Raw genomic sequence first — 16,209 nt, 5'->3', positions numbered from 1 at the left:
TTCCTTCCTTCCTTCCTTCCTTCCTTCCTTCCTTCCTTCCTTCCTTCCTTCCTTCCTTCCTTCCTTCCTTCCTTCCTTCCTTCCTTCCTTCCTTCCTTCCTTCCTTCCTTCCTTCCTTCCTTCCTTCCTTCCTTCCTTCCTCCTTCCCTCCTTCCCTCCTTCCCTCCTTCCCTCCTTCCCTCCTTCCCTCCTTCCCTCCTTCCCTCCTTCCCTCCTTCCCTCCTTCCCTCCTTCCCTCCTTCCCTCCTTCCCTCCTTCCCTCCTTCCCTCCTTCCTTCCTTCCTTCCTTCCTTCCTTCCTTCCTTCCTTCCTTCCTTCCTTCCTTCCTTCCTTCCTTCCTTCCTTCCTTCCTTCCTTCCTTCCTTCCTTCCTTCCTTCCTTCCTTCCTTCCTTCCTTCCTTCCTTCCTTCCTTCCCTCCTTCCCTCCTTCCCTCCTTCCCTCCTTCCCTCCTTCCCTCCTTCCCTCCTTCCCTCCTTCCCTCCTTCCCTCCTTCCCTCCTTCCCTCCTTCCCTCCTTCCCTCCTTCCCTCCTTCCCTCCTTCCCTCCTTCCTTCCTTCCTTCCTTCCTTCCTTCCTTCCTTCCTTCCTTCCTTCCTTCCTTCCTTCCTTCCTTCCTTCCTTCCTTCCTTCCTTCCTTCCTTCCTTCCTTCCTTCCTTCCTTCCTTCCTTCCTTCCTTCCTTCCTTCCTTCCTTCCTTCCTTCCTTCCTTCCTTCCTTCCTTCCTTCCTTCCTTCCTTCCTTCCTTCCTTCCTCCCTCCCTCCCTCCCTCCCTCCCTCCCTCCCTCCCTCCTCACAGCCCTTGCTAAAGAAGTATTTTCTTTTATTCCATCTGTCATACAAAATGTACTCCTATTTTACCTGAAGCCAGGTTGTCCATTAAAGACCCTTTCCAGTTTTAGTGTTACTTCCAGTTTTATCTTTCTTAGTTAGCTTTGTATCATTCCCCAGAACATTTCACTTTCCTTTCCCAAATGAAAAGAATCTGCTGTTTCTCTGATTATTTAAAAAAAACAAAAAAAACCAAAAAACCTGGCCTAGTTTAGTCCATGAAAGGCCAGCTAATCTCCTTTGAGATTTTACTCCTGTGATCTTTTACTTTCATGAGAGCTTGGGAAGAAGGAAGGCAGGTTTGGTGTGCCACCTACTATACTTGTAATCCTGCATACAGAAGAATGCTAAAACTTTTGTACATGAGAGACAAGTCTGTGTCACAAAGGACCAATCTATCTTCCAGTGCTTCCCTACCTCTGTGGAAGCTGGCTGGTGTGAACTGTCTCCATAGAAATATATATATTGTCCAAGCTCAGTGGCACACTTGGACTTAGCATACATCTTCTGGATGATCTCTGGCAAAGGACCAACAAGCTCCAGTTTATTCTAAATCTCGAACCTCAACTTCCTTGCCCTTCTCTTTTGAATCACTACTTGCTTCTCTGGATCACCTCATGCTAACCTCAAATTTCTTGTTCTTGCTTTCAAGAACCTTGGCAGCAATATGACTGCTTGTCTGGTCCTGTCATTTTTTATTTTTTTTTTCTGCACCTTTCTCTATGTCAGTGATACCAGCCTTCAACCATTCACTTATTCACACCTCCTACAAACAAACATCTCCTCTTCTGCTTCTCTGCTGCCCTAATCTATGCACTGACTTCCTGAACTCAGCCTCCTGCTGTGATGCACACAGGCAAAAAGCCAAGTGAAAGTGTCTAGATTGAGAAGTGACCAGTTATAGCTGACAGGTGCTTCTTTATTAAAATAAAACTCAATGAAACTCTCAGAAAAAAAAGGACAGCACAATGTTTTTTAATGATGGAATTGTTGAGCTGGTTGTTATCGTCTCAATATCAAGAGGCAAATACATGTTTGCACAGGTACTAATATGTATCTTCCTTGCACAATGAAATCCTTTACCTGAGAAGAGCATGTCTTACCTCAGTACTAAAACACAGATGCAATAGTTAATTGCTGTTATCCAACAGTTAAAGTGTGTTCTCCACACAGTGGAGTGGTTCGTACTGATATTCACCATCTGTTTTTCTAATAAAGAATTGCTGTTCAGCTGGATCTTCAGCAGTTTGTAGCTGTACTTCCTTTTAGCTTGAAATCTGAATGCTAGGAATAGGAATAGAAGAGCCTACTGTGAAAATGGCAGGTTTCCTAAACAAATACAAAGGCAGAGCTTTGAAAACGTAATTTCTTTGGCAGGAACTAGATCCTTTTATGGCAATTATTTTATTTTCTGATCAGTTGTTTAGCTCAGCTGGCATGTATTGGCAGAGCTTGATTGATTTTAGCAGAGCTACTCTGATTTATTTTAACTTAGGATCTGGCATAGAATTTCTAAACCACTTAGCTGTTTACACTGTACAACATGACTAGAGCATAAGTAATTTATAGGGGAGCAGCAAAGTGCATTATATGGAAGTGGGGCCAGGACCCTTTAGGTGTTGTTTCAATATTTTTAGTCAAAAGATATTTCAAATAGCTAAGTTCATCCTGCATCTCATGATGTTCAGTTTCATTGCACCACCACAAATTCATGTCATGCCCAGAGACTAATACCGCTCATGAACTGGGAAATGTTTGCCTCTCTTTGAAGCATAACAGAAGGGAGGTGTTAAACTACTGCCTAACTCCTGAAAATGAATAGTACAAATATTTATTTGCCTTCTAATAGTGGTGATACAGGGATCAGGATAAAGAAGATGGACACATTTATAGGAAAATGTAATAGCTGCAGGAAAAAAAAAATGAGGTAGGGTAGAAGGACCTAAATGTTCAAAAAAGCAACATAAATTCAGGAACTTATCTTTTGGTGTTGAGCATTGGAGGGAGAATAGGTAAATGGGATAAAATATAGCACAGCTGACTAAATATACACTTGGGCACATACACACTGTGAGATATTTTTAACAGGACAACCTACAGGAGCAATCATTCAAACCTTGATTTTCTGACATACAATGTCAACAGAAATATGTCAAGAATGTGATTACATAAGGAGCAACAGACAACCAAGTGATATAGCATTTGCTTTCCTGTCATCATCTTCTGCAGTTTATTAATGAAGAGTTAGGAAAAAAAAGGCTGTTCCACTTACATACATAATGGAAATTTAAGCTTGTAAAAGAATAGTTACAACTAATGTTTGCATGAGAAGTTTGAGAGCTGCTGGAAAACACGTTCAGAGAGGCCCCAAACAACTTGTAAGCTGTGCTAATGATATAAAATAGACTAAACTTGATAACATTTAGCAGACTAACTTATGGAAGCAAATTCTTTTTTATTCACAGAACAGATTATTAAATGTCTGATTCTTATTACTGTTGCATATGGTATTGAATCTGTTGTTTACTACAGAAACAAGAAAACTCTATTTTGAATATTAGATCCTATTAAAAAGGAACAACAAATCTTTCACCTCCCTTAAAGGAAAATGAAACACTGAAGTAAAGAACAGGAAGATTGTTTAATTTCCTTCCCCCTTTATTTAATGATAAATTATTTACAAAAAAAAAAAATCAAATTTCCTGCTCAATCAAATAAATTAATTAATATTTTGCATCTATTTTCCATAAGTAATGCAACACTTTAAACTGTTTCTGTATAAAATCAAAGCTGGAAAACAAAGACAAAAGACCTGAAATACTTTTTTCAAAAGGTGATTCTGACTTTCAGACTGGATATCACCCACCTCTTTCAGGCAAAGAATGCTAAAATACGAGAGATATTTTGGTAGGTAGTTCTGCTAATCTCTTGATATGCTATTGCCATCACATCTGAGGTACTCAGATACTCCAGGAATGAACACTGTGACAGGTGTTCAAAAAATGTTATCTAGAAATCATCAGCTGCTATAAATAGGTGTCCACCAGGGACCTGATTATTTTCTAGTGCTATCTCTTTTTGTGTTAGAATAAACATTCATGGTAGTGATGCTGTTTTAGCCAATGAAGGGTCTCATGATGCTGTCTAGACAACTGCTATGCCTAAGGGCTCTTACCTCAGAAGTGAAGGTGTGTTCAAATTGCTATTTGGACTGTTTTTTCTTAGGTGGTTGGTGTAACTTTGGATCTCACCTGTGGTTTCCTTTACTGGCTTGTGCAAGACAGTCTATGTCTAAACCTATACAGAGCTTCTCTCCGCAAAGAAGGGTAAGTAAATAGGTAAGAAAGGTAAGAAAGTCTGTATTTTCTAGTTTTTGTCATACTCTTTAAGAAAAAAATGCCATTCAGTGCACACTATTTACTAATTTAGCAATAAACAAAAAGAAGAGCTAGTGATCGTGGCTAGCTGATGGCAAACTACATGTGATGGTTGGTAACACAGGTTTACAGCAAGAGAAACATGGTATGGAACCTCAGCTGAACTGAGGTCATGCTCATCAATTTTTTGACTTAGCTTTAGGAAATAATTGCTGCTTATTGTCTATTTTATCTTGGCATTTACAACTCTCGACAGTTTCCAAGAGCCTGGAGCTCTGTAACCTGCTCATCTTTCACGAATCTCAGGACTTGAACTGACACCACTTTCTCACCTGAGCAAACAGCACTCAGCAGGCTTTCCTCTCAATCATCAAGAGCATGAAATGGCTGCATTACTCCAGAGAGGCAGAAAGTTTAATAAGACAAAACATAACAAACAGTGTTTATGGGTTAGCTTGATTATATACTAAAACCTTGAGAAAAGTGGTGGTTTGTTCTCTAAGTGCAAAGTGTATAATGCAAAGTAGTTTGTGAAGCTACGTTTTTCCTCTCTTCCATGTGGGGAATGTGATTATTTTAATATTCTTTCAAGCATCAGATTAAGCTGCTTAAACTTAATTGAGAAGCATCTGTATTTACATGTGCCCACAGTGTTGCAGGCTGGCTTTGTGTGGAATCAGATGAATTTTCTGACTGATTTTAGACTTGCTATGATTAATAGTAAACACTTAAATAATCAAAATATGTTGATTAGTTTTAGCTGGAACATGCAGCTCCATTATGAACCAATTGGCAACCATAAATCATTGTCCCTGGCATGCCAGAATACAGAGATTAGAAGTGATCCATCCTAATGGACCTGATGGCGTGTCAAAGCTTTTCCAAATTTGTTTTGGATGGCATGTGTCTAAGCTCAAAGACATTTCTGAGATGGCAAAATGATGCCTCTTACAACATATTTAATCTCTTGCCAAGATAAATTGGGACCTAAAAAAGCCTGTTAGTTTTGACATAGAATATACGAGGCAGATTAAATCACCAGTGATCCCAGTGAAGAAAAATGTTAATATATCTTAATAAATAGTGGAAGAAAACCAGCAGGGTCAAATAAATCTGGGTTCCTGATGTAGTGAAGTAGAATGAATCTCATGCTCTGAAGCAGATTTCACTGTTTCAGTGGAATTGTTGAGAGAATGTAGGCTGACTTTTCAAAATACTCATTTGTCTGCATCTATGCAACAGGATCTTAAACCATTTCATAATTGTTTTCCAATGAAATAAAGGGAATGAAGGCCTTTTTGTTCTGCAATGTTTCATATGCTGAAAAATGTTCTGCTTTAAAGAGCTAAAAGAAAAAAAATTTGATTTCCTGCCTCCTACATTTTAGAATTTGAATTATAAGTATTAAGAACGTGAATTATAAAAAAACTTAACAATGTGTCAAACATTGCATAAATCTGTTCCCTCTACATGTGTGCTATCAGTTGCTAATTTCATACATATTTCCACAGTTGTGCTAAGGCCATTGTCACGGAATTTGCAGCATGGAGTACTTCAGAAATATCTCAGGGTGCACTGGAATACTACAGTGGTCGTCTGTTCTGGATTAATAGGCTTCAGTTTATTACAGTCCAGGAAGTCAATCAGAGCCTTAGCATTCCCTTCTCACAACCAGCACAGTTTACAGCCTTTACCCTTGTTCAGGCGTCACTTAAACCTTTGCCAGGTACATTATTTTCTTTATCTAAACTCCTCAATACAAGTATTCACTGTCAGCCTGCAATTCTTCATTCTTGAAATTCTTTAGTCATTTGACAAAAGATGGGGACAAGAGCAACTTATTAATAAATATAGCAGGACACACCTGATACATATATATATATATACCACCTGATAAATATGTCAGGCTAATGTGCAATTATAAAAGCTGAATGTATACATATGGATAAAAAGAATACATGTTGTTGTTGTTTATTGTTTCTATTTAATGCTGTCTTACAGGATTTACTTTAATGCTTTAAATCACGTTTGAATAGTCTACCTTTTCCTCACATTCTTTAGATTATTATTATTTCTTCTGTTTATGGACAGGAAATTTTTCTTCTACGCCAAAAGTGATTCCAAATTCAGTGCCAGAGTCTTCTTTCAGAATCACAGGAAATTCCTCAAGTTTCCACATCACTTGGAGTCCCTCCACAAAGGTGGAATGGGGAACTGTCTTTTACTGCGTGGGATCAAAAGCTCTACAAGTGAGGATCTTGATGCAATCCCTCCCTATTATCTACATGTATTACTGCACATACTTGCTGTTACATGTATCTTTAAAAAGAAATAGAGTTTGTTTCTTCTCCAACATTTACAAATTGGTCAAGATCCAAACTAAATTGTAAACAGAGTGCAAATTGTCCAGTTTCTCTGGCACTGCAGCCAGCAGTGGCTCTGGACTAGTGGGTGTGATGTGAAGAGCCAGTCAAGGAGATCACAGTGATCAAAAATTCATGAGAAAGCCTCTCACAGAAACTCAGAGACAGAAGTGTCCTCTGAGGGGACAGTGGGACAGCCTTTGCTTGAATGTGAAATCCAGCCTTCATCCCCTCTTTAGCACATATGGTAAACTTTACTTTAAATTAGAAGGGCGGATTGCTGGCACATTGCTACACATCACTACAGTGCCACAGGAGCTGGTGAAACAATGATCACTCACAGGAAGAGAAGCTGTGTTTTCATTTAGTTGACCAGTTTGGCGAAGGAATTTTGGAAAACTGAAGGCCTTTTGAGTAGGAAAAAAAATCTTGCTTTATTTTGTTCTGTTTAATTTCATTTGCAGTCTATGGAGAGTGAAGGATGCCTTCACCCCCATAATCTGACAGTGCCATCCTACAGAGTGGACTGGCTGGAACCATTTACACTCTTTGATTTTACTGTCACTCCGTACACATACTGGGGCAAGGCACCAATGACATCTGTATCCCTTCGAGCCCCTGAAGGAGGTACTAAAATTTTACATCCTCTTCCTCTCGTGTAATGGGTACTGGGAGCAGCTCAATGTCAGCAAGTGAAACCTGGCAAAGCATGAGCAGCTTTCAGAGCTAGTCAGCTGCAGGCAGAGTTAAAAGGACATATTTCTGAGTATCTTTGGCAATCATCTATTGCATAAATAAATGCAGACAATTGAAGTAATTGAATTCAGAACAGAAAATGCAGGACAATATGTCTATAACTATGAGCAGGAAAGAGAAACTGAATCCATAATGAACACCAAAGGCTGCATGCAATATCTTAACCACTTAGTAGATTTTTAATAAATGTTATGCATATTTTACTCTTGCTTCAGTGTTTATTTTTGCTCTTATGCATGTCAAAATTAAGTTTGCTAAAATATAGTGTAGAGTGACTGAAGCACTGAGAAAGCTTATGAGATGCAGTAGATTTTGAAATGAATAGGAGAGGGGATAGAATATGCCCTGTGTTGTGAAAATTTTTACAGCCTCATAGTTACATACAGGACTTGGCTAAATAGATATGTCTCAATCTCAGTGCAGGAGTGCATTTTTTTCCTGTTTATACAGCTCCTTCTTTTGGCTAGGTAAGTTAAAACCAGATAGCCTCACATCAATGAAAACCAGAAAGGAATTACCTTTAAGTTTTAGATATTCTTCTGTAGAGTAGTTATGAGGTAGGGCTTGTGTTTTAACAGGAGTATTTTGTTCTGTGCATTTTATCTTTATGTTTTTTATACAGTTCCTTCAGCCCCTAGGAACCCTAGAATATATGTGGTACAAAAGAACCTACATGAAAGTGAAGGGAAAGTCCTTATGGAGTTCAGGTGGGACAGACCTGAAAGAGACAATGGAATATTAACGCAGTTCAGGGTTTACTATCAGCTGTTGAATCAGAGCAGCACTGCTGGCACTTTCATGGAGTGGACTGAAATCAATGTTAAACCCACACAGATGCAGTTTTCTCCCAAGGATGTCCTTCCCAACCTCACAGTGAGGTTTCAGGTATGAAAAATTACTAAGCTTGTCTCATGTTAGTTGGTAGATGTTATCTGTGCAGTCTGATGTGTTTGCCTGGGAGATGTTCTTTTGGCTTGGGGCAAGAGTTTGTGGTTTCTGCTTGTAGAACTGCTGATTTGCTGACTCACCCATGGATACCTGGCTTAACCTCTCTGTGTATCATGTTGTTCAATAAATGGTGAAGCCCAAAAGAAACTTTGCTAGAGGCTTCCCCAAGTCACTATTGAAAACTGCAAGTTGAACACAAATTCAGCTGATCTGGCAGAGAGTGACAGGCCTTTTGAACTGAGCCAGAGTTTGAGAAATGCAAGGACTCATGTGGTTTCCATGCAAAGAGACTTCCAGTTCAGAACTTGTCAAGAAGTAATATTTTCATTGGGATAAAGTTTTGGAACAGACAGGACGTATGCTTGAAAGACAAGTTAAAAGCATGAGAGTGTGTAATAGACCAGATACTAATAAGAGAGAACACCATGTTGGTTGCAAGGTCAACAAACGGTAGGGATTGTTCCAGGCTGGGAAAGGAAACAAAAAGTCTGTCTGGGGTACTTTGAGCTCTAACTGTTAGATGCAACATGGATTGTCAATCTCTGTGGCACTGCTTAAAATTCTCTTCATAGCCACAGTCCCAACTTGAATGCAACCTTTGAACTGACCAGCACAGCCTTATGTCAAACAGGGCACATACATTCCTTGGTGAGCAGCCAGGGGTTTTCTCTCTATTGACTCTACAGGCTCTTATATGCAGACATTTATGCTGTTACTTAACATAAGTGTCAATCTCCTGTCCCACAGGTACAGGCTTTCACCTCTGTAGGTCCAGGACCTTTGTCTGATATGGCAGAGAGGAATTCTTCAGGTATGGATGATTTAGCTGCTGTCTCATGGTTTGTGTGCAATAGCTGCTGAAAATGACAGTACAAGAGTTTGGCAATCTGATAAATAGCCTCGAACATTTTATGTGACATACAGCAGACACAACAGAGGAAATGGTTACATCCTCTGATACGAAAGATTAACACATTCCTTATCATTAGACTAAATTTTTGGGAATTTCATGCCTTTCCTCAAAACTATGCTAAGTTAGCTTTTTTGTGCAACTTCAGGCTAGTATGGAACAGTAGGTTTTCACCTGCAATCTGTATACTGCTAGAGATCATGATACATTTCTAATAAGGCTGTCAAAGTTAACTAGGAAAGTTAGAGAGCCACTATAGATCATAGGCTGTTTCTAGTTTGGCTGTTAAAGGGAATTAAATGAGAAAATCTGATTTACTATGCTTATATTTGTTAGGTAAGCATTCAAAATAACACTGAAAATATCTCAGTAGTTTGATTGTGATGACAAGAGGGCATCTCATTATTTATTGACTGTGGCATACAACTAAATACAATAAGTTCAGGTCCATCATTTATTTGTATCTCATACTTCCTTTCCTTATGAACAACTGTGATTATCTAGGATGTTTTTTTTTTTTGTTAATTCTGCTGTGCCCTTTTTCCTCCAGAACTTTTCCCTGCCCCAACTCTAATAACTATTTCTGCCAACAAGTTGTTTCTTACCGACATAGACAGTAGTCATACCATATGGGAACTTTCAGCAAAGACTAATGTAAAGGACATCTGTTACACTGCTGATGATGACAAAGCATACCATATCACTGAAGATTCTCTTTTTATTCTGAATATACAGAATGCTTCAATGTTTCAGGTATTCTTTTATTCACTCCTTTACTTGAGAGAATCTACTTTCATACCTGGCCATTATTGCCATAATTTTATGGCCAACTATGCTTTTGAAAAAGTAAAAATGACCAGAGTATGCCATTGTTGAAGTTGTCCTATTAATTAGAAATGGTTTGACTGACATCTTCTATGTTGATAAGATATATTATCAGATGTTTAATTTAAAACTCATACTAGTAAATACAAGAAGTTTGTATTTTGTATCACACTTAATTATTTCAATTTAATTTAATTCATTCTAATTTCAAGAGTATGGAAGCAACAATTGATATTTGTGAAACAATAGTTTTGATTTGTCTGAAAGAGTTGCCAATCCATGACACATATTTGTTTGACTTCTACTTCCCAAGTAGACATTTTTCTTTTGAAATCAAATTGATTTTCATAATGTCTTAACAACAGGTTGGAAAATTCCATCCTTTTAAATTTTTTTTCTTAAGTTTTTCAAAGATGCACATCTTCACAATGTCACAGCCATCACAGTTGACTGGATTGCAAGGCATCTCTTTGTTGCACTGAAAACACCACAGAATGAAACTCAAATATTTGTTATTGATCTTGAGCTCAAGAAAAAATCTCTAAAATCCTTGAACTTGCAGCTGGACAAAAGTAATTCAACTGTATCATCTCTCTTGTCATATCCTTTCTTAAGGTAAGGCACATATTGCTAATAACTTTTTTAAAGCAAATTTTAAATATGATTTTCATTAAAACTTGAACTGTAAAAGACTAAAACGGATTTTTTATTGTTGATGAGTTTTGGCATTATGTAAATCTCAGAAATTTTTGGATGTAGTACTACTTTAGAACCGCTAGTTGAGCATGGATATATCTAATTTCAAAAAGATGTCTGTGAGTAAAGATTTCAAATTACGCTTAAATACTGATAGGTTCTTCTATGTGAGTAATGCAAATGAAGGTCAGCACCAGATAACAATTTTTTTATAGTAGCCATTTTGTCCAAAATAGTAAGTTATTGTGGCCTTCTACACAAAAATAATAATTTGGCACTTGGAATCACTTTGCAATTATGCTGCTGTAGTTAACTGGCTTTAAATGTTTGGGAGATTTGTGACAAGTTATTTACCCAGGCTAGGGTTGCATTTAGATTGGTCAGGTTGAAGCTTTTCTGCTGAAAGCAATACATTTTCTTTGATAGCCGCTTGTACTGGATGGAAGAGCTTGATAATGGCAGCCACATGTTTTATTATGATATTCTGAACAACACCGTGCACCACATCTTGGGACAAGGATTGGTAGAAAAACAGATGAGGAACTGCTGCACCTGCAATGTCACAGAAGTGGAGCTAGGAAGACCTATGTATATAGATTTGTCTGACTCCAAAAACCCCCAGCTGCTTTTTATCAGACGAAGAGATGAAATATGGGTCTCAGATGTGGATGGTTGCCACTGCTGGAGAATTATCAAAATACCAAGTATTCAAGGTCTGAGAGTCTTTTATTTGTCTAAGTAGTTTGTGATTCTTGCTGTCTCTTACTTCAATCAACATTCATTTCAGAAAATCGTATTCATGAAACGCTTAGTTTCTAGAACTAAGTCTATACGTCAATATGAACAAAATATTTGTGTTCTGTGTTTCCAGTTTGTACTGTGTTTCTAGTTTGTACTGTGTACAAACTAGAAGAAGGAGCAGTGTGTAGATGTTTACTGATGCAAGTTTGTATTCTAGTAAGATGTAAAAGAAATGCTACGGCCTCAAGTGCTACTTGTCAATAGATTTCACTTAGGATATGAACACATTATTTTGCTAGGGTTTCATATTGGCTACACCTATTGCAGTTTATCTCAGTGAAAAGATACAATAAAAATTTATGCCTGAAAATGGCATTGCAGACTTCATCATGTGGGGAAGGTATTTTATGCAGGTAGGGTCTTGTGTGACAAATTATCCATGTTCACTTCCATAACACTTACTCTCGGCTGCTCAGTTTTCAGCTCAGTTCTAGAGAGATGCTGGTAAAACTGTTCTGTTACCAGAGGAGCTGTCTTAGTGGCTCCTGAGAGATGGCAGATCACAGTGGTCGTCATCTTGGAAAAAGAGTAAAGTTTCTTTAGACAGCTCTTGATTTTGGGTTTTATTTCTTGTGTTTGTTAATGGACTAGAAATTCTCATAATTATAGGCAATTAAACACCTTCAAATCTACACCTGTAAGCTGGAATAACAGTGTCTCAGCATCATGAGACCCACTGGAAAATATCAGAAATCTCTTCTCAAGGGGAGGTCTTTGAGAATACGGTATGGCCAAGATACCTATATTGACTCACTGAGAATACAAGCACCTGCCTGCTCTTGTAAAAATCATGTGCTCAGGGTTGACTATGAAACTGACTTATGCAATGTTTTCCTACAGGTAATAAAATTAGCAGCTTGACTGCAGATAAGAAATTTATATACTGGACCACTGAAACAAAGGAATACACTGAAATTTGGCTAGCAAATAAAGAAAGCAGAAGACACTTTCTTCACAAGAGAACAAACCATGCACTGAAAATCTTAGCTTACAGCTCAGCAGCACAATCATATCCAGGTAGAGGGGATTTGGTTGTTTTGTGAATGTAACTCATTTCTTTCAGGGCATGTATTTAAGTTTCAGATTGTGCTATGTGTATTTATGTAAAGTATGCTTCATGAATTCAGGTGCCTTCTACAGACAAACAATTTGCACATTTTTAAAAGGATGAATAAAAGGGCTGGCCTTGTGTTGGATACAGTGGAAGGTCATGATGATGAGTATTTCCCTTGTTTCTTAATGCCAAACTATGCCTATTTTCAAAGCTGTGTCAGACCCAGAGATTTAGAAAAGGTGGTGCATGTTACAGGGCAGAAAAAGAGTAAATATGTTCCACAGTGCTGTAGCAAGAATTTGATAGTGATCCCTGTCATGACGCAGATTTCTGAGTTTGTTCGAAAGTATGTAAAACTCAAAAAAAGGTCTGTCCTTCCAAAGACAAAGAGATAAGAACTCTGCCTAATAAAGTGATTTATAATGAAGTATGCAAGAGACAGTTACAGGTTACATTATAGTAGACCCAGGCTAATAACTCCTAATATTTTAAACAAACCATTGTAGAATGATAATGAAAGAAATAAAACATTAGTTTTAATAGAAAATTAGGGTTCAAGGTACCTATAGGGATTATCTTTGTAAATGCAGAGGTTTAGAACAGCTACCAACATGATGAATATACTCAAAATAATTATTGAACTCCAGTTTTGCATAAAAAACCTGAAAAATATTCAAATGAATATTTTATTGAGATAAACTTCAGAACAGAATCATTTCACATTCTTTTGGGTAGCTGGTATAGTCATGCCTGCCTGCAGCTGCTCTGACCAATGCTCAGGCTATTCTTGCCAACACTTTGGGCATGTTTGTTCTCATGAGATCTGTGTGGGCTTGGCATTGGTGCAGGAGCCTGGTTTGGCCCTGGTACAGAATGTGCCAATCCCTCTCCCCAGGGACAGGGCTTCCTGCAAGAGCCTCAGGCTTAGCTGGAGCACAAAGGGAAGAAACAAATTTCAGTCCAAATGGATTATTTCTACCCAGAGATCCCCACAGAGATTTTCTAATTTACACTGGGTGCTGCAAATACATTTGAAGGAATATGCAAGAGCCTGACTTTTGTAGGAATAGCCCGTTACTCACTTTGGGAGGAAAGATCTTGACTATGAGGTCAGTTGTGACCTAAGGGCAAGCATTGTTCCTTGTACTTTCTTCCCTGTACACATGCCTAAATTTCTTCCTTCTTAGCAGGAAGTCCATTTAATATATTTTTATTTTGTTTTTCAAAGTATATCAAGTGATGAGGAATTTTCTTTTGTTACTTTTCATTAACTGTCAGTATAGTTTTCTGTTATTTTCTCCCTCTAGACTCCTTTTATACCTCCTAAATTTGGCTCTCATTATTTGTTGTCACATTACACATGGAAAACTGTTTGGAAGGAGTAGTAGATAACACTCAATTGCTAGAGAAAGGTGATGTCTATTCAGTATATATCTTTCCTGTAACAGGCAAGTTTGGGCTCATCACTATGTACTGCCCTGACAACACAGCAACTACAATTTGCATTTCCATCTTCAAGATGCATTTCCATCTTCTTCTTGAAGAAGAACCTAAATTCTTCATTAAAGTTGTATCTTATTAAAGATAAATGAGAGTTTCTTTGAGGACCACTGTTTTTGTGTCCATGAAAGTAAACAAATAAAATACTTTCAGGTGGAACTTTCTTCTGTTTCTCTTTGTGAGAGCAGTAAGAATGCTTTGTAGTTATGCTTCCTCATATGAATGGTGGTAGAATCCTATGCAAGTTTGGATTGGTCCAGCCATGATTTCAATTTTTAATCTTTTGATGTCTTTTCTAGATAAAAGGTGCCTGACTCTCTTGCCAGACACTGAGAAACCTACCATCCTTGCTACGACTAACACCAGTTTTACACTAAGCTTGCCATCTGTCACACCACAGCAGCTATGCCCTGGCATTTCCCAGCCTACACCAACGTACCTGGTATTTTCCAGACAAATGACAAACATCTGCAGGAACTCAATACACTGTGTGTCTGCTCCACAGCAAAAAACATTGGTATGGCTACTTCACACAGAAATGCATGTGCTATCATCTATAAACAGGCAATGTGATATCACTTCTAGTGATTTTATGAACCATTCTGTAGCTTTCTGTCAGCAAGTTTTTCCATTTCTCTCTCCCAAGAGTAATTGTCCTTTCTCTAGGATAATTTTACAACAGTAATTGTCTTTTCTCTAGGTATTTGGTACGTGATAGATTTCTTAGTTTCCCTAGTTTTCCTTTATGCAAGTACCTCCCCCCCTATTTTTGGCTTGTTTTTTGGTATGTGCTTTCTTTTCTGTAGGGACCTATACTGAAACTGTGATTCAAACATTCTTTTTTTAAACATGAAAGATGATTGGATTGACATATGACACTCTTTTCTAAGAATGCATGTTTATTATCTGATTTTGACTTACAGGAATATCAGGGTCCTATTGCTGTCTTAGAGAACCTACAGCCATTTTCGAGTTATTCCATACAAGTTGCCGTGAAAAACTATTATTCAGATGAGGAAGTACTGCCTGTGGGAGAAGGCACAATTGGCACAACTCTTTATGGAGGTTTGTTTCATATTTTATTCTGATTTTGAACAGAGTTCTCATCTCAGAGAAAGGTGTATGCAAATTTGGGTTGTAAATCAGAAAGTGGACAAATAGACTTCTTAAAAGTACAACCTGTGTAGATCTTTGCAAGGTTTTGGCAATAAGACAAAATGAATTTGTAGGATTTATTCAATATATTTATTCTTTATTCTATATATATATGTGTATATATATATATATAATATATATATATTTATATATTCTTAACTCTTTGACTTACTGGCTTCCTGAGGAAAGATAAATTAAAAGTGACTAAACAGTTGCAGTTTTTGCCTTGGACCACAACTTTAACTAAATTGCATTTGAATGTAAGTGTGGTTACATATGTTTAAGTATCTGTGTTATGTATTCATTTCACTTTAAGATTTTTTTCCCTTAGCTTGATGTCATTCTCATAATTCCTGTTTTTAAGGGTAACGCAGATTTGTTTTGTTGTGAACCAGGCTGAAAAGACAACACTTCATTTTTTACTTTTGGACTGAATGAAAACAGCTCATTTTCAGTTGATTTCAAGAATTTTGATGTGCCCTTTCAGTTCTTGTTCTTTGAGAATACTGCAATCTGAGCTAGATGCCTCCCGTGCTTGTAAATACCTCAGTGAGGGCAGAAAGATGCTTCTACTCATTCCCTGCTTCACTCTACCTGTTTGCAGCAGTGGGGCAGCTACTGTGCCAGTTTCCTTGAAGCTCTTGACCTCTTCCAGAAAGAGAAGAATCATGCCAAATGTGCATGTTATGCTTTTGCACATGTTGCAACCCAGCCCAGTAGAACTACCTTGCTCCTCACTTTTTCTTGTTTTGTGTGTGTCATTTTGTACATGCACATTTGTCATTATGAGGAGCTTTCTTTTGTGATCCTCTTCAGAAAACTTTCTCAATGCTTCTGCTGAAGTCCCTTGCTGAAAACATGGAATAGCCATTGTGCTATTCCCCATAGAATACGTAGGGCTTGCTCTTCTGTTGTGTCAGTTTTGCTCTGTTGTGCCTGGTGTCACCAGCCAGTGTCAGCTTGATCCACACATAAACTCCTCCCTTGCAAATCCAT

General features: G+C 37.9%; 1 protein-coding gene across 1 annotated transcript in view; it reads left to right on the top strand.

Moving 5' to 3' along the window:
- Positions 1-16,209, top strand: part of ROS1 (ROS proto-oncogene 1, receptor tyrosine kinase) — an 82,776-nt gene that overhangs the window by 31,983 nt on the left and 34,584 nt on the right. The window contains exons 18-29 of the mRNA XM_058835702.1: positions 4,054-4,154; positions 5,717-5,931; positions 6,297-6,461; positions 7,034-7,195; positions 7,947-8,209; positions 9,020-9,083; positions 9,733-9,935; positions 10,411-10,622; positions 11,130-11,416; positions 12,345-12,521; positions 14,358-14,575; positions 14,982-15,123. Of these exons, the coding sequence (XP_058691685.1) occupies positions 4,054-4,154; positions 5,717-5,931; positions 6,297-6,461; positions 7,034-7,195; positions 7,947-8,209; positions 9,020-9,083; positions 9,733-9,935; positions 10,411-10,622; positions 11,130-11,416; positions 12,345-12,521; positions 14,358-14,575; positions 14,982-15,123 (2,209 nt within the window). The remainder of the gene's footprint in view (positions 1-4,053; positions 4,155-5,716; positions 5,932-6,296; positions 6,462-7,033; positions 7,196-7,946; positions 8,210-9,019; positions 9,084-9,732; positions 9,936-10,410; positions 10,623-11,129; positions 11,417-12,344; positions 12,522-14,357; positions 14,576-14,981; positions 15,124-16,209) is intronic.

This window comes from Poecile atricapillus, chromosome 3 (assembly GCF_030490865.1).
Source record: "Poecile atricapillus isolate bPoeAtr1 chromosome 3, bPoeAtr1.hap1, whole genome shotgun sequence".
Classification (NCBI taxonomy): Eukaryota; Metazoa; Chordata; class Aves; order Passeriformes; family Paridae; genus Poecile; species Poecile atricapillus.
Note: the sequence above shows the minus strand (reverse complement) of the source record. Positions and strands in the feature narration are given on the sequence as shown.